The following is a 19,716-nucleotide window of genomic DNA, read 5'->3' on the forward strand; positions in this document are numbered from 1 at the left end:
TCTTTCCCTCCTACCCTCTCCCTCTCCCTCTTCCTCCTTTCTTTCTTCATCCTCTGCAGGATCCAAATCCATCGGGTTCTAGAAACAGCCCTGGATGCCTTTCTCAAGTTGGATTTGTCACCAGGGACATTTGTATTCTTGTATCAGCTACCATTAAAGCTGTTCTAGGTCTAATTTCCAAGCTTTAAGTCTGTTTCCCTACTCTTTATCTTCCCCTGGTGGAAGGTGGAGGTGAGTAACAGAGAGCAAGTCTGTACTCTCAGTTTTGGTTCACCCTGAACACTAAAGGGAGGCACAGCTGAAGTGGCTCTTGTGTCTCAATCACTTCCTTTGTAATCAGTTTGACAGTGTATGGTCCAGCTCAGACCACTCAGATCTACCCAAATTGAAAATGCCATTCATTCACATACTTGCCTCAGGAAACTTCAGAAGAACAAAATCTATTCTTACAGGTAAATACATTCAGGCCCTTCTCTAGTAAAAATATTTTCTCAACAATATGTTCATTAGAAACATAGAAACATTTTGATTGGCAAAGACCTTTGAGATTATCAAGTCCAACTGTTGAACTGGTACTATCAAGTCCACCACTAAACCATGGCCCTGAACACCATAGCAACACATTATTACAGAGTAAGTAAGTAAATGAAAATGTCCTCCCAGTGCTTATGTAATATCCATAAAGGTCAAGAAATGTAGTATCACAAACCAATCAGGCAGGATCTGCAGGCAGATGGTGTGATTCTTGGGGCACCCTAAATAGGGACAGGAGTTGGACTTGGTGATGGAACCCCTTCAACTCATCATGTTCTATGACTCTATGATTATTCTATGATTCTATGAAAGGAATTGCCTTTGAATAGGGTTTCCATGTGAATTTTGTAGCTGTCATGGTACAGATTTTCCTATCACTGACCATCAGTGAAAGTTGAAGTCACAAGTGGCAACTGAGGTAGCTAAGATCCACTAAGTAAAAATATTGTTTGACTTTGGTGTCTACTAGCTTAAATTTCTGTAGCAGTGACAATGGTTAGTAGGCAGATAGTCCTTCAAGAGAAATGAAAAGTATTGTGGGTGGAGGGAGAAGGTTGGTAGGTGCACTACTAGCAGTACCATGTTAAACGGGTAAGATGCTGTCCTGGTTTGAGCCAGGATGAAGCCAATTTTCCTTTTACTGATTTTTTTTTTTTTCCTTCAGTAAGCTTTCTTTAACTAGTAGCAGAGTGTTCCAACTAAGACTTTAACAGCTGGAATGTTTTTGTAACTGCTGTGTCTCCAAGCTCACACCTTCACTCTGCCTGCTCAGACACTGGGGGGAGATCTGTGACCCCCCGTAGGAGGCTGAGCTAGACAGACAGCACAACTGGCCAGAGATATTCCATTCCATAGATCTACATAAGCTCAGAGGAAGGTCAGAGATCACAGAAGACAACTTCCTTCCTGCTTCTCCTTTCCTTCTCTTCCATCCATGGCCGGCGTCTGGGGAGGACTCCGTCCATCCATCACCATCTACCCCCAGGCTCGAGCTCTCCTGACCCTCATCACTCTCTGCTTTCTCAGGCAGCTCCGGGATTTCTCGGGACTGTTGCAGCTGAGGAGATGCTGTGGGAGTTGCTGGGAGTGGGGGGAGGCGAGAGGCTTTTGCACATACCTGAACATATTTGTATATAATTGTATATATTTTCTTATATCGTTAGTGTTGAATTAAAGCTGTGTAGTTTAGTTTTCAATCCAGCCAAGTCTCTCTCTTTTTCTCTGTCTCCTTCCCTACCTCGGTGGGAGGTGATCGAGAGTGTTGTTATTATAAGTGCAGGTTTTCCTCATTCCTTTCTAAGAGAAGGTCTTGTCTACCAGGTGTCTTGGTAGGCAGCTGGAACCTGGAACAGGGTAAGAGCCTGGAGCAGGGAATCAAGACATATGTCAGAAACTGGGCAGAAGCAAGCGTGACAGCCAGACTTGCTAGAGCTGGCTGAACAAGTGGACTAAAATAGAGTTGGTCAAGGGCCTCATCTCCAGAGCTGGAGGCAGATGTCATCAGAGAAATCCAGAAAGATCTTGTGCTCCTGAAATTCCCCCAGGAAAAGGTAGCCTGTCATAGCTGTACATGTTGAACCAAACTAAGAACAAGAACTTGACTGTTGTTTCTGTCAGTGTCCATACTGCTTTTAGCACAGCTCCCACACCCACAGCACCAAGCCCCTGGCCCCTAGTGCTGTTGTAAAGACCTCAGAGGCACACACTTTGAGGTGTGGTGTGAGACAGAGACTGTGCCCCAGAGGAGCTATGGGCAAGGCTATCTTGTATAAGAGCAATGTCCAACAATCAGAACAAAAAAAATGGACCCTGCCCTTCTTTTTATTCTGTAGCATGTAGTCACATATAAATACTGTGCACTCCACAGTAGCACGGCAAACATTAAAGCTGCATTGATTTGATTTAATACTTAGAAATCTCATTAAACTAGTTTAAGTTTGATTTGCCTTACACTACCCAGAGCTAATAATACTCCATTATGAACAGTGAAAAAGGCTGTATCAGGTTAACGTGTTGTATCTTACTTTCTCTTGTATAAGATACAAAAAAACCTGATCTGCAGGAGAATTATTAAAATGGGTTTAATGTGAAACACGTGCTGCCAAGAGGCAAGCAAGAGATGCCCAAGAGTAACAACAATTAGAATTAAAGGAAGTGCCCATCCTTAATCTTCTTTTTAAAAACTGGAAAACATAGCCAACTTCACTATTTTTAATATGATGCACAGGATCCTGCTTCTATCTATAGTTGCAAACTGGTCAGCTTGAACAAGGCAAACAGACTGATCAATTTTCATCATTTTTATTTTCATTCAATTGCATTTCCTGGCTCTCAGAAAATCCTATCCCAGTAGTGGAACAATTTACTGCAAATATTATGAAAATAATATATTTTCTGATTTTCTTCTAAGTGTATTTCTAAGTGTAAGTATTTAATGAGCTGCATATTCTTTCTACATTTTGTACTAAATAAAAAGAGCTGTCATTCAGAAATAGAAAAAAAAAAAAGCCTGCAAACTATACTTCTCCCTGCTAAATTATTCAAAATTGATGCCATGGCAATGGATATATGCCTGCCTATTATTCAGCATGATTAAAGTATTTTCACAGGTGGAGTCCTAAACTAATTTATTTACTTCAGCCCAGGTATTACAAATAACATGTTTCCCTGCATTGTAAATACCTGTTCTTTCATACATTCTGCTGTTAGAAGATGCTCTTTTGCCAGCCTTCGCAAAAGATTTTGCTGAAAACGTGCAGTTTGTCTTTTTAATTATTCCTTCTGTATGATAATTATTTCAGAACTATACCTTGTGGTCTGAACCTAGATTTGATATTCTAGTTAAAAATTAAAATAAAATAAAATAAAAATAATTAAACTATTTTCTGCAGATGCCCCAGTGCAACAGGGCGTCCAAGAAGGAATTTTGCATCCACCCCACCATCAAGAATCACTCAAAAATCAAAGAAACAATTTACTACCCATTCACCCTCCACTGATTATAAACCTCAATGACCTCAAAGAGAATGAAGAAGACAATGAAGCGGAAGAGAGATGTAAATAGTTATTTGCTGTCTTTAACAAGTAATTAGAATAGGGTTTTTTACTCTAGCAATGTACTTCACAACTGATTTATTATAATTACCATTACAGTTTTAGAAAAAAGTTGTTGACAAGTTTTTTAAATACTTCTCAGATACTCCTCAAAATAGTAGAACTGGTAGTCCCCACATTTGACTTTAGAAAAGGATTTCTTCCCCCCGTGACACACATGTAAATTGCATGCAACTTTTTGCTTCTCAGTCATTACAAGGATGTACATGGGTTAAAGCAGATGTTTGTAGGGTTAAACTGTAAGCCCTAAGAACAGCATTAATTAAGATTTTCTAATTCTTAATCAGAAGCTTTCTGAGATAGCTCTGGTAAAAGCAACTGTATGAATTAAAAGTAGTGTTGGTCTTTGTGTTTATAACAAATTTTTTTATTGGTGGTTTTTTTTTTTTTTGGTCATAATTCTTCTTTGGTTTTGGTTTTATTTTGTTGGGGGTTTTTTGGGGGGGGAGTTTGTTTGGGTTTTTTTGTTTATTTGGGTAGTTATTTTTTCTTCTTGGTATCAGATATCATAGAATAATAGAATCATAGAAGGGCTTGGATTGTAAGGGACCTTAACGATCATCTGGATCCAACCTCTTGGACTGGCAGGCATCATCCAGTTTGTCCTTGAACACTTCCAGGGATGGGGCATCCACAGCTTCCCTGGGCAACTTGTTCCAGCGTTTCACCACCCTCATAGTGAAGAATATCCTCCTAATGTCTTATCAAAATTTACTGTCTTCACGAATAACATTTTTCAGCTTGTCTTTCCCCTCCAGTCTCCTGCAACATGTCAAATTTTGAGTAATAGCACAACATGTTTGTTGAAAATTGTTCTTTCACTCTTGGAAATTCACACTTCAGAACTGAGTTACTAAAAAAAGGGTCTCAGGAATATTGATGAAACAGCTTCATTTATTTCTTATGGGAGAGAAACTGGAAGAAAGAAGTGTTTCAGTTTTGCAGAACTTCAAAGGCCAACACATGTACTCTGCCAGACTGTCACGCTCACCTAAGAACCAAAGCTCAGTGGACTTACAGGTTGGTTCCTGCTTAAAATGGAGAATTCTTCAAAAATGCCTCAAACAGGCCTGTCCGTGTTGCACTGATTTTGATTTTGTGCCTACAGGTGAATACTAAGATACGTAAATCTGAATATGGGCAAGAGTAAATCTGATCCAGCATGATTTTCACAGGAAGGTTGCAGCAGTATCCGTAGACAGAAAAGTGTAAAATTTCATAAGGCTTTACAATGAGTTAGACAGAGTATTAATGAATAATTGTTTAGCCACCTTGATGGCAGGAATTAATTTCTCTGTCCAATGAAGAGGGATCAATGCAACGATGTGCTGATGTGCACTAACAGACTGATGGCCAGTTTCTACACAATCTTTGATGTGTCTTTGGAAATATTTAACAAACCTCACAAAAGTCCACCTTAATATTTTGGTTTTGTTTTATTCTAAATGTTGACAGCAATAATAGTAGAAGTAGATTTGCAGTGGAATTTCATTTTCTTTTCCAGAAACATTTCTTGTTCAGCTATGGTCCTCCCAGCAGGGCATGGAGGAACGACCTTCCTTTGCATGGTATTTTTTGATGACTAGGATTTCACTAGATTTATTATTATTTTCATTACTTGGTATTATTTTTCATGTTGAAAAAAACAAGGGCTTGGATCTTACTCAAGCTTCTGTTATTGATTTAAATGTAGTGTACATTTTGGAGTTTATATTACTATTTTTTGCACATTGTTTACATTGGAATGAGGACTGAATAAATTCTTCCTGCCACTCATGCAGGACAGTATTTTCCTTCACCTTTTTTCCATTTTTGAAACACTCTCTTGCCCCCTTGATGGTACGTGCTATTTCATAAACTTAAGAAGCCCACAGGTGGGATTCTGAGTCTTTTATCTTTCAGTTTGGTAATCTGTTTCAGATGTAACCATAATTTTACAGCTTTCACTTTAAAATGCTAATATAGCTTCACACAATTTAGCACATAATTTGGGGTTTATTTCCCTTTCTACTTTCCATTTCTATGGTAAATCTGGAAAATTGTGTTTTTTCATCTGTCACTTCATCAACAGATTTAGTGGTAGATAAACGAAATAATCCTAAATTAAACAAGTGCTTCTATTTTGCTAATTTTAGTCATCTTTCTTGAGCTGTGTTGAATCTCCACCTTGAGGTGGCTCCCTGCCTTTATTTCCAATAAACGGAAGTTTCTTCAGACAGAGTAACCCCTACTTTAAGATTAAAGCTAAATGAATCCCAACATCACTGCTTCATCTCAGGGATGAATCATTGTGAGTTTTCGATTTTTTTTTAATTTTTAATTTTTTTTTTTTTAATGTTGGCTTAGATTTAATGTGAACAGATTGGTACAGAGATTACAGAGAGGATGTTTTTAAGACGAAGAATGTATATTATCAAACTTCTGCATTAAAAGAGCATTTAAAAACGTAGTGATGAGAATTTCTTTCATAAGAACAGTTACCATTTTTGCCACCTTTGCTTTCAGCAGTATGTGACCCATATGGTGGGAAATGCTCCCAACAAAAGAATCACCTTGACAGAATGACAGCGTTTGACTCAGGTCCCACAACAATGCTCTCGATCCCCTCCCCCTCCCACCCTGGCGGGAAAGGAGAGAGAGAAAAAGAGAGACTTGGCTGGATTGAAAACTAAACTACACAGCTTTAATTAAACACTAAGGATAAAAGAAAATATATACGATCATATACAAATATGTTCAGGTATGGGCAAAAACCTCTCGCCTCCCCCCCACCCCCAGCAACTCCCACAGCACTTCCCTGAACTGGGAAGAGTCCTGAAAAATCCCGGAGCTGCTGCTGGAGAAAGCACAGAGTGATGAGGGTCAGGAAAGCCTGAGCCTGGGGGTCGATGGTGATGGATGGACGGAGTCCTCCCCGGACGTCAGCTATGAACAGAAGAGAAGGGAAGGAGAAGCAGGAAGGAAGTTGTCTTCTGTGATCTCTGACCTTCCTCTGAGCTTATGTAGATCTATGGAATGGAATATCTCTGGCCAGTTGTGCTGTCTGTCTAGCTCAGCTTCCTACGGGGGGTCATAGATCTCCCAGCAGTGTCTGAGCCGGCAGAGTGAAGGTGTGAGCTTGGAGACCCAGCAGTTACAAAAACATTCCAGCTGTTACAGTCTTAGTTAGAACACACTGGTGCTAGTTAAAAGAAAGCTTTCTGAAGGGAAAAAAATCAGTAAAAGAAAAATTGGCTTCATCCTGGCTCAACCCAGGACACAGACATAGATTGTTTTGGACACAAATAGAAAAGCATCGCAATCCTCACATGTTGTGTATAAGCTGAACATTTTAAGATTGTTGTGTAATTAATTATTTGAGTTAGTGGAATTAAGCTGGAACTAACCAAAAACCCGAGTATGAAGAAAAAAGTATTTTGAACCGAATTTTAGAGTAATGAGACAGTATATTCTGATGCAAAATCAAGTGCTTAGTGGAAAACTGTAATAGTGCCTTGTATTTAGTGCTTTTACAACCTAGGATAAAATAGCAGACTGGATTGTAGATGAGCTTAATTTAAAAGCAACTGATGCCTTTGGGAAGATTTTTCAATGCAGGAACATCCACTTTGTTAAAGTTAAGGATGAGTCACCTCATTTGGAAGATCAGAACCTCTATCTTATATCTCATTTTGAAAGTTTCTTCTTGAAAATGTTTCTGCAGAGCAATTTTTTTTACTCTAATAGATACAAAATATTTTGTCTATATTTTTACAACAAGCAATAAGACATGGAAGTGAATAGAAAAGGAGAGCTACATGTAGAGAGGAGGCAGAGCTGAAGCAAGTACTTCAGTTCACAAGAAAAAAATACATTGAAATGAGAAATTTATCAACTGGAAAAAGCAAAGATGATAAAATTGCAACTTCCTAAAATAAGATGCAGGAAGTACACTGCATGTTTCAAAACTCATTATAGATCTTAAAAGTACTCTCTGTATGGTTGCATGCAAAGGTTTTCACTGTATTCACTAAGTTTAATCTGTTATGAAAATTTGATAATTGAAATTATTTGTACACACTATGTTTTAAGGCATATTTCCAAATACAAGTAAATACTACTTGGTTTACTTACCAGTCTCAGAGGACTTCTAATGTAAACAGCAATGGTAATGCATTCTAGAAAGTATCTGTTTTAATGCAAAAGCAGATTCTTAGATGGTTCAGCTGTTTGCCAGATGTTTTTAGGATTCAGTCCAAATCTGACCTTGAGATTTTGCCATTTTAATGAGGCAGCAGAGCTGTTGCACAAACAAAATGAACTTCACAAAGCTCTCAGAATTGACAGATATATTTTAAATATTTAAATATTTTAAAGTAGAGTGTAAAGATTATGTAAAGACTGACAGGAAGTCTGATAAGAAGGGTACTTAAAGAATGCTTTCTGAAGAAGCAAACCTCATACCAAACTATTACATATCTGTGACTTCATATCTTTTTCTCAGGTGGTTTTCCTTTTTTGCCTTCACCTGACCTGTGGACATTCTTGGAACACAGTCAGATTTGGAGAAGACATTCCAGCTTCTTATTCTAACACTGGGATCACAATTATCTTGGTGGCACCTTGAAGCCTTTTCTTCATTGTTACTGTTTAGAACATGAGGATGGATCAGGCCCTTTCCTAGGTGCCTTCTAGCTGAAATGATTCCATCATTCTATGAGAAATATAGTCATATATTTCTGTATCCTACTTTTTCTATCCTACCCTGTAAAAGCCCCAGTGACAAAAATAAAGTAACTTTTCCATGGATAGAATCTCCAGGGTGTGATGGACTGTGGTCTGGGGCCCATTCAGTGCTGCATAGCTTGGGCTTTCCAGTGTCTGAAGGGTTGTATGATCGCCTAGGCTATCCTCCCTTTCTTTTTAGTGCAGTCTCAATGAACAAGCATCTTAAGAGATGCTTCACAGAACCTGAGAGCCTTTCTAATTAAGTTCATAAAGAACTAGCTCCTTGTGCTGTGATTTAACCCACCTCCCCACTCTGAAAAGATAACCCAATAAGTGTAAGGCAAATGAAAGTAATTTTCTAGCAACTTTTCATGCCAATATTCCCAGTGGAGGATTAGGCTAAGTGTCAGGCCCAGCTCAAGGGAAAGGCAAAGAAATGCAGGATGAGAAGGAGGTGGCTGTGAAAGGCCATACTTGGCTAATCCTGGACTGTTGTGGAACTGCAGCCTCAGTACATTCTCTCTTTTCTTTCCACTGGAGATTCTTGCAGAGAAATGACAGAGAAATCATTTTAGCCATCACTTGCTCCACTGCAAGGCACAGATGATAAGAAATATCTCGTTGTACAAGACAATGTGGCTCAACAATATATTTGAAGTTCCTGTGAGGTGTAAACTACTCTTGACTGAGGTTAGAGGTGCAGAAAAGGATCAGTACTTTGTGTGATCAAACCCTTATTTAAGATTTCCCTTTCACAGCTTCTAAGATCCACTTAAATAATAAAAATACATGCATGTTTTCCAGATCACAGATGCATCCCCTATTGCATTATTTCATCCTCTTCTGCCTCGTTGGATCTGTTATTAAGGCCCCAAAAGAGGACCCAAAGGAAACTGAGGATATTGAATATTTCATGCAGTGAGGCCCTAAAAATTGCATTTCTGTGTTTTCACATACTCACTGTGTGACAGATGATATGTTAAAATATGCTATTGTTTTTCCAGATTATGTTAATAAAAGCAGATCACACATCTAGTGTAGGTGAATCATATTAGATGGTAAACAGATTAACGGAGGTACCACCTGTATTTGAGGAAAATTTTGCAAAGCTTCCAGTGTGAGATCCTGCATTCCTGAAAAAACTTGTATGGCTAAATTAAAACCACTATTTCCCAATATCTTAACAGCACCGATATTTTAATTAAGCTGTTTGTTAACTAAGGTACCAAAGTCCATCTCAAGTTAATACCCAAATGAGAAAAAAAAAAGGTAAAAAAAAAAAGTGGTTGTTGTAAAATAAAAAAATAACAAAAATTCTCTGGGAATTGTAGAGATTTCTTCAAAAAGAAGAATGTTGACAACTTCCTCCTAAGTAAGATATCTGCTGATGAAAGCTCCCTTGTATAGAAATATTGTATGTAAAGATATATTTTTATTCTCTTTAAAAATTTAGTTTGTGAAACATGGAAATGTCCCTGCAGCCACTAGGGGCCAGCGCAGCCACAGGAACGGGCTTGAACAAGGACATTGGGTGAATGTGGACTGAAACATGCCTCAAACCAGCCCTTTCAGCGGGTCAGTACCGGTCACTCTTTCTCATAGGCCAAAGCACATGTCAGCAGGAGCAGAGCCAGTAACGCTTGGACAGATGGACAGCTGAAGTCAGACACGGATATGACTTCTCATGTCACTGCCAGTGGTCAAGAGAAGTCTTGAAGCTGTTAAAGGACTAAACTCAATGGTTTGCAGCTGCATTTCTGTGGCTGGTATGAGGAATTGAAAAATACAATGACAAAAATATTTTGCAAATTATTTTAAGTGGTTCAGCGTTTTGTGAAGAGAGACTCATGTTCCTCAGTGAAACTGCCACATGACAGTAGCACTGAGAGCCTTAGTACACTAACAGTGAATTTCCTTCAGGTAAGATAGCTGCAGTCTTCCAAATCTGACAGATAGTTTAACATTTCTTACCTTGAGGCCACACATACCTGCTGTTTGATTTAAGGCATTAGAAAAACTATCAACATGGCTTTAACTTAAGTTGCTGTAGAATAAATAGTCACAGCAGCTGGAGGCTCCTGACTCTGCACATCTTTAAAGGGACACGACTCAGGGATTCCCAGCGGACTCTTCTCCCCTTGTTCCACTATGAGTGGTCCAATAGATGGATTGCTGGAAGAAGCTGTTTTAAAAAAACTTTTATTTTTAAATCCCCAGTATGGTACATGCTAACATTATTTAAAATCCAAAGAATAACAGTGCATAAGCTCTATTCTAATGGACTAGCAACCACATTTTCTTAGGTTACATATTTATCTTACCAGATCATATAATTCATCTGTCAAAAATTTGATACATAATTCTCATTAGAGTTGCTCTAGCAAAAAACAATCTCTTAATTCCCATGCACACTCCAGGCAAACAGGAGCAAAGAGTTAATTCCCTGAAAATAAGGCTTCTAAATTTTTATATGCTTTTGTTAAAATGTACACTGCTTCACCCTTGCCAGAAGAATTGTTTTCTACATTGCATGGTTTTTTTTCAGTAACCTCCTTGTACTGTAAATTCATAAACTGTACCTCCTTCGTAGAGTCTGCAAGTTGCAGTGCATGTAATTTCTAGTCCCTGTATGCATAAGACCAAAAGAAGGTGCTTCAGAGAAGCTGTAGTGATTTTTCCAAAGCAGGGAAATAATGAGCAGTACATTGGGAAGTTTCTTTGTTTAGTAGTGATCTTATGCCTTAAAATGAGGGATTTTAATTTTCTTTCCAAATATGTTTTCTTCCTGCCTAATGTAGTTAGAAGCATGAGTTCCACAGCCTTTTTTTTTGCGATGTACTAAATGTATTCTTTTTAAAAATCAGGTTTCAACTTCTTTCCTATCCATTAAATGATGTGCCCTTTTCCTATCAACAAGTAAGTATACTAAGACAGACAACTGGTATTTTTATTCTCTTTAAAATATAACATTTAAAAAAGGTTATATTTTAATACTTTATTTTCTGTAAGGCATGTGTGTCTGTGTCTGTCCCCAGCCTTGTAATGTTTGAGAAGTCAGAGCAGATGTCTATCTCAGTTCTTAGGAATTTTATGATGCTATTATAACTGTGTTCCCCTAAATCCTGCAAGGGCAACTTTCCACAGGCTGTTCTCAGACAACTGGAAAATTGTAAATATTATTGGATTTAAGGATAAATAATGTTCCACAGTTTAAGGGCAGAAATTTGTAATTGTGCATATTACAGCGCTCTGGGGAAAAAGTGCATGCCCAAGAACTTCCAAAGGGATTTTTTTTCCTATAAATCTTTCCCATCAGGACATTGGGCCTCATAAGGATATGCTCCTGTGTTCTTTCACCTGCCCCACACAGATGATGATTACACATTGCTGTCCTTATGACCATGACCCTCAGTGAAGTAAAAATTCTGTTCCTGGTCATCTGTTTTCAGTTTCCTTACAAACGATATTGCAGCACCTGCTCCTCAAATCACTTCTGACCACTGCAAAGGTCCAATGAAGGCTGAGGAAACGACAGGCTTGATCACACAGCTGCAGCTGTCCTCTGAGAGGACACCTTGATGGCCTTCTCCCAGCCCTAACAGATCAGGAAGATGGGTGATAACACTCTCAGATGTCTGCAATTACTCTTCCCTTTGTTGATCAGAGATGTTTTCTAGAGGATGAGACAACATCCATCTTATGGGGCAACATTGTCAGAGGGTGAACATCAGTGGATGCAGGAAGGCCTTTGGATGTGGATGGGTTCAGTCGAAGCCTTTTGTCAGGAATTAGTACTGTGAACTTGACATTGCTAAATAGCATCTCAGAAGTGACAGTTCAAGATAGAGGCTATCACCCTACATGGCCTCACTACACCCACCCTGACTGATCAGCAACTGACCATTCTGAGGTATGTAAATACAAATGAAGACAGCAAATGCTATTGTCAAGGTATCTGTAGCCAGGCTGGGCTGGTGAGATGTCCCTGCCTCCAGGACAGAGGGGCAGGGAGAGGCAGGCGGTGCCAGAGGGAAACAAGGAGGGAAAAGGGGTTTTTTGCTCTCTCTTTTTGTTGTTGTTGTTGATACGTAAATAACTTTCCATGAAAAAGGCTAAATTGCACATGTTTCTCTGCAGTTCTTCAGCATCAGTACAGAGGCCCCAGAACAGGAAGAACAAGGGTTTAGGCCCAGTCTGTATGAATCAGGGTGCTGCCCACTCACCCCCACCCCAACTGCAGGATGGGGAGCAGAAAATCCAACTAAAAGCTCATGAATCCAGACAAGCAAAGAGAGGTTTTTACTCCCCAGTTATGGTCACGGGCAAAACAGACTCGATGTGGGGAGAAAAAAAACAAACATATATATCCATCAGAACAGGAGAAAGAGAGACCAAGACCAGATCTTGAACACCTTTCCCCCTACTCCTCTTCTTCCTGGGACCAAAATCCTTCAGTCCTGCCTCTCCCTCAGAGGCACAGGGGATGGGGAGCAGGGGTTTAAGATCAGTTCTTCACATCTTGTCTCTGCCTCTCCTTCCTCCTCAGGGGAAGGGCTCCACACAGCCTGCAGCTCCACTGCGGAGTCCCTCCCACTGGAGAGAGTCCTTGACCAACCCCTCCAACGTGTCACTCCCAGCAGGTGCAGTCCCACCTCCCCTGGCACTGGGTCCTCCATGGCTGCAGGTCCCTGTCTGCCCCAGCATGAGCCTTCACAGGCTGCAGATCCACATCTGCTCCCCGATGCTCTTCCACGGGTGGCAGGGAGACAGTTGCATCTCCCCATGGGCTACAGGGAACGTCTGATTGGGCACCTCCTCCCCTGTCCTGCCTCCCTGCCCTCAAGATCCCTGTTCCAGTATTGCTCTCACCACTGCAGGAAGCAGAAAATCAATAGCTATAGAACTACCTATAGTTTTAGCAGGAGCTGTAAATAGATCCTGTTTTTGTACAAGCTGTCGCTGTTTCCTGTGAGGGAAAACTGTCAAGGGAACTATTTCTTTGAAGTGAGATGCACTCAAGGGCTGGTGTGGCAATGTTTCAGTGCTTGGGCCAGAGGAAACTGGCTCATAGCAGAAGAGTGGCTAGCAAGTTGGTCAAGTACCCAATTCAAGGAGAGAAGGTTGTACAACCCCACCATAAACGGGGAAAAACAAACCAGATGGAGCCAGGCTTATGGGGTGCGGTACCAGATAGAGAGGGGAGGGACACCAGCAAGCTTAGGCCTAGGGGTGGGCTGTCAACCTTGCAGTACCTAGCCAGTGGGAAACCAGGGAGGGATATCTGGATGGGGATTAGGGAATAAAACAGGCCTAGTGCCCAGCTGGTATGCCTGCTTCGTGGGTCACCTGCTCTTCCAAGCACATCAGTAAAATGTGCTTCCCTGGGGAGTCTGTCTGAGCATTTCTTATTGGTTATCATGGTGTTTCTCACACCACCCGTGCCCTTTCAGTCCTTTTGTAGGTTCCTTTTCCCTGTTTTGAACCCGTCACTCCCAGAGGCACATCCAGCTTCCCTGCTTGGCTGGGCGTGGCCAGACGACAGGCTGGAACTGGAGCCGGGAGAGCTTCCAGCAGCTTCCAAGAGGAGCCACCCTTGTGGGCCACCCACCTCCCAGCCCCACCACACTAACCCAAAACAAGGATTGTGGCTACAAAAAATACAAGTGCCAGGTCAGTTCTGGGAGCAGCCCAGTCTCCTCTGCTTCTCTCCTGCAAGGCCAAGTGCTGGATCCTTAACAAAACCTATTGCTGCTGCTTTAGGAATCCTTGCTGGCCTTGGTTTGCAGAACAATGGACACAGCGAAAAGAGTGTAAATATAAAACAATTTAAACCATGAAACAGCAAAACAGTCAAACAATCAGTGTAAACATAAAGCATTTAAACAATTTACTTTATTGAAGTGATTTAATTAAACAGTATGAATATAAAACATTTCAACAATTGAACAGCAAAACAGTCAAACAATTCAACAATGTAAATATAAAGCATTTAAACAATCAGAAAAAGACTGAAGGAATTCAGTGTACGTATAAAACATTTAAACAATTTAACAGTGAAACAGTGAAAAAAATTGAACACAAAACATATTTATGCAACTAAACAGCGAAACAGTGAAGAAATTTAGAGTAAATATAAAGCATTTCAACAATTAAACAGTGGAACATTCAAACAATGCAACAATTTAACATTTAAACAATCAATGAAAATATGAAACCAGTGTAAATAGGAAACATTTAACCAACAGTGGTACAATTAGTGTAAATGTAAACCAGCTCAACATTTAAGCAGCAAAACAGTGAAACAATTCAACAATGTAAATATAAAGCATTTCAACAATTAAAGTGGAAGTTTCAATCCAACAGTGTGAATATGAAACATTTAAACAATTAATTAGTGAAACAATAGAACAGTGTAAATAGGAAACCTTTAATCATTTAAACAGTGATTCAATTAAACATTGTGAATATGAAATAGTTCAACAATTGAACAACAAAACAGTCAAACAATTAGTGTAATTATAAAGCTTTTAAACAATTAAAGAGCAAAACAGTGAAAAAATGAGTGTAAATATAAAACATTTAAACAATTACACAACAGAAAATTCAAACAATTCAACAGTGTAAATAGGAAGCATTTAAACAATCAGTGAAACAATAAAACAGTGCAAATAGGAAACACTTAACCATTTAAAGTGATTAAATTAAACATTATGAATATGAAACATTTCAACAATTGAACAGCAAAACAGTCAAACAATTCAACAATGCAAATATAAAGCATTTAAACAATTAAACAGCAAAACAGTTAAAACAATGAGTGTAAATATAAAACATTTAAACAATTAAACAGTGAAACAGAAAAAAATTGATCACATAACATATTTTAAAAATTAAACAGCGAAACAGTGAAACAATGAGCGTAAATATAAAGCATTTCAACAATTAAACAGTGGAAAATTCAAACAATTCAACATTGTAAATAGGAAACATTTAACCAACAGTGAAATAATTAAACTGTGTAAATGTAAACCAGCTCAACAATTAAGCAGCAAAACAGCGAAACAATTCAAGAGTGTAAATATGAAACATTTAAACAATTAATAAGTGAAATGGTGAAAAAATAAACACCAAAAAGATAACATTTAAGAAATTAAACAGTGAAACAGTGAAGGAATTTAGTGTAAATGTAAAGTATTTCAACAATTAAACAGTGGAAATTTCAAACAATTAAACAGTGTGAATATGGAACATTTGAACAATCATTGAATCAGTGAAACAATAAAACAGTGTAAATAGGAAACCTTGAACCATTTAAACAGTGATTCAATTAAACACTGTGAATATGAAACAGTTCAACAATTGAACAGCAATACAGTCAAACAGTTCAACAATGTAAATATAACACATTTAAACCATTAAACAGCAAAACAGTGAAACAATGAGTGTAAATATAAAACATTTAAGCATTAAACAGTGATTTAATTAAACAATGTGAATATGAAACATTTCAAAAATTGAACAGTGAAAAAGTCACAGTGTAAATATAAGACATTTCACCACTTACACAATGAAATAGTGAAATAAGCATTGAAAATATAAACCAGTTCAACAATTGAACAGCAGAACAGTCAATTAGTGTAATTCTAAATCACTTAAACAATTGATCAGCAAAAGACTGAAGGAATTCAATGTAAACATAAAATGTTTAAACAAACAGTGAAATGGTGAAAAAATAAACATTGAAAATATAACATTTAAGAATTTAAACAGTAAAACAGTGAAGGAATTTAGTGTAAATATAAAGTATTTCAACAATTAAACAGCGAAACAGTCAAACAATTCAAGTGTAAATATGAAACATTTAAACAATCAGTGATATAATTAAACAGTGTAAATGTAAACCAACTCAACAATTAAGCAGCAAAACAGTCAATTCAACAGTGTAAATATGAAACATTTAAACAATTAATAAGTGAAAAGGTGAAAAAATAAAATTGAAAATACAACATTTTAAGATATTAAACAGTGAGACAGTGAAGGAATTTAGTGTAATTGTAAAGTATTTCAACAATTAAACAGTGGAGATTTCAAACAATCCAACAGTGTAAATATGAAACATTTAAACAATCAGTGAAAATATGAAACAAATGTAAATATAAAACATTTAACCATTTAAACAGTTATTTAATTAAACAGTGTGAATATGAAACATTTCAACAATTGAAAAGTGAAACTGTCAAACAATTTGACAGTGTAACTCTAAAACATTTCACCACTTACACAGTGAAATGGTGAAATAAGCATTGAAAATATCAGAGTTCAAAAATTAAACAGCAGAACAGGGAAACAATTAGTGTAATTCTAAAACATTTAAACAATTAGTCAGCAAAAGACTGAAGGAATTCAGTGTAAATATAAAACATTTAAACAATTGAAGAGTGAAACAGTGAAAAAAAATGAACACAATATATTTAAACAATTAAACAGTAAAAAATTTTGTGTAAATATAAAGCATTTCAACAATTAAACAGTGGAAAATTCAAACAATTAAACAGTGTAAATATGAAACATTTGAACAATCAGTGAAACAATAAAACAGTGCAAATAGGAAACATTTAACCATTTAAAGTTATTCAATTAAAAATTGTGAATATCAAACATTTCAAGAGTTGAACAGCAAAACAGTCAAAACAATTCAACAATGTAAATATAAAGCATTTAAACCATTAAACAGCAAAACAGTGAAACAATGAGTGTAAATATAAAACATTTAACCATTTAAACAGTGATTCAATTAAACAGTGTGAATATGAAACATTTCAACAATTGAACAGTGAAAAAGTCAAACAATTAGTGTAAATATAAAACATTTCACCAGTTACACAGTGAAATGGTGAAATAAGCATTGAGGATATAAACCAGTTCAACAATCAAACAGCAGAGCAGTCAAACAATTAGTGTAATTATAAAGCCTTTAAACAATTAAACAGTGAAACAATGAAAAAATTGAACACATAACATATTAAACAGTGAAACAGTGAAGAAATTTAGTGTAAATAGAAAGCATTTCAACAATTAAACAGTGGAAAATTTGAACAATTCAACAGTGTAAATATGAAACATTTAAGCAATTATCAGTGAATCAGTGAAACAATTAAACAGTGCAAACGGGAAACACTGAACCAACAGTGATATCATTAAACTGTGTAAATGTAAACCAGCTCAACAATTAAGCAGCAAAACAGTGAAACAACTCAAGAGTGTAAACATGAAACAGTTAAGCAATTAAACACAAAACAACTAAACAGTGAAAATATCAAACTCCAAAACTGCTTTTCCTCTAGCCCCCTACTACTAAGAAAGTCTAATGGTAGAAATACATGCTTCTTGGAATAGATAATCTAGAACAGATTCTAGAGAAACCATTCCAAGAGGCCCAACTGCTGAATGGGTAGCTTTTCTTCTTCATCCCTCTGGCAAAGGGGCGTCATCGCACTCAAACACCTCCTCCATGCTGACAGTGTTGGTGAGGCAGTCACTTGTCCCTTCATCACAGGGACTCTGCAGGAGAGCAGCAGCCCAGGTTTCATCCCAGCCCAGGCTGTTCTGCTGGGATTGGGTGAGGACTTGCTCCCGCCCCTGGGGACCCTCGCTGTGCTGCCCACAGACCGTCAAGTCCAGGTCATGCACGATGGGGCTGTTTGGAGGCAGAAGGGCCAGACCCCCAGACGTGGACAAGTCTGCGTTCAGGTTGGTGTTGAAGATGGCCTCCCAGTCCCAGTCACCTTTCAAGGATCCCAGCTCCTCCTGCTCTTCCTGGATCAGCAAGTCCATGCTGGAAAGCCAAGCCACCTTGGCCGGTGGGGTGAGTGAGGGCTGCTGCTGCTTCTGCCCTGCTTAGCCCTCAGCTGGATCCCAGCTCTGGCTGCCCACGGCTTCTTCAAACTCCTCCAGCAGCTGCTGCGACTCTCTGCTGACCCTGAGGATGCCGGTGGGAGTGCAGACTGGAGGAGCTGGGCTGGCATCACACCCTGGCTCTTGCTAGGCTGCTGTGAAGGCCGGGTGGGTCTGTGCTGGGGACCTCCTGCGCTTTCTGCAGGCCCCCTTCTGGAGCTGGTGGGCACACAGGAGATCCAGCTTCCAGAACCCTCCTTTCCCGGGCTCATCCTTCTCCCGGGGCACCCTGACGAAGCACTTGTGGGAGGAAAGGTTGTGCCAGATGGAGTTCTAGGCACAGGAGAGAAGCAAAAGCAGGGCTGAATGCTTGTCTGCTGCCACAGCACCGCCCTGCATGTGGGTGCTGGGGGAGAGGCCCCTTTTCAGCAATGACCTCTGGGAACAAAAAAGCAGAAAGGGCAACGTCGAGCCTGGAGCCAGGCTCTTGTCAGTAGTGGCCAGTGACAGGCTGAGGGGCAATGGACAAGGGCTGGGACACAGGAAGTTCCACGGAAAGGTGTGGAAACACTTGTAGACTAGAAGGGTGACAAAGCACTGGAAAAGGCTGCCCAGGGAGGCTGTGGAGTCCTGTTCTCCAGAGATATTCCCAGTCTGCCTGGATGCAGTGGTGCCTGTGCCCATTGCTCGTGTTGAGGGGAAAATACTTGTCTAAAAAATAGGCACCATCCCTCCCTGCATCCAGGCTGAAGAAAGGGAAGAAACATGAAAGAAAGAAAATTTAAAAGAAATAAAAAAAGAAGGCAAGAAGGCAAGCAAAAAAGGAGAGAAATTAAAGAAAACAAAGAAAATAAAGAAAAGAAAGGCAAGAAGGAAGGAAAAGCAGGCAGGCAGAATGTCCCACCTGCCAGGTGGGATTGGCATGTCGGAAATAACAGAAGGTGTCCATGATCCAGCTGTAGAGGGCCGAGAGGGTGACCTGGGGCTCCCCACTGGCTTCCCTGGCCGTACAGATGAGGCTGGCGTAGGAGAAGGGCGGCTTGACGCGCGGGTTGCTCTTGCAGCCCACGTCGTCCGGCAGCTGCGGGCACGGGGCCAGCGTGTGCTGCGCCGGCCTCCGGCTGCAGGAGGGGCTGGGGCTTCCAGGTTCTGTCCCACTAGCATTCCTTTGCTGAAGGCAAGAGGCCTCCAGACAGCCCTGAGCAGTCAAGCTCTGATGGGCCAGGAAGGCTGCATCCAGAAACTGCTCTAGACAGTGGACTTTCTCAGTAACCTGCAAGGCCAAGGGCTCCACCTGATCCTTTGCATACTCCAGCCCAGCCAGGAGCTCCTCCAGCTGCAGGTCAGAAGTGCTCACCTTCATGATGACGGCCAAGAGCAGCACAGGCTGTCTTCCCAGGTCCACGTCTTCGCCATGGTCCAGAGCCTCCCGCAGCTGCCACGGCTCCATCCCGCTGGCAGCTCTGC

The 19,716-nt window shown here is 39.6% G+C and overlaps 1 protein-coding gene across 1 annotated transcript; it reads right to left on the bottom strand.

Moving 5' to 3' along the window:
- Nucleotides 1-17,820: 17,820 nt before the first annotated feature.
- Nucleotides 17,821-19,699, bottom strand: LOC104394005 (forkhead box protein J1-like). The gene is given in 2 exon segments (XM_010003540.1): nucleotides 17,821-18,582; nucleotides 19,154-19,699. Coding segments are annotated over 2 exon segments (1,308 nt in total).
- Between the last annotated feature and the right edge of the window lie 17 nt (nucleotides 19,700-19,716).

The sequence above is a fragment of the Chaetura pelagica genome, unplaced genomic scaffold (genome assembly GCF_000747805.2).
Source record: "Chaetura pelagica isolate M959 unplaced genomic scaffold, ChaPel_1.0 scaffold228, whole genome shotgun sequence".
Classification (NCBI taxonomy): domain Eukaryota; kingdom Metazoa; phylum Chordata; class Aves; order Apodiformes; family Apodidae; genus Chaetura; species Chaetura pelagica.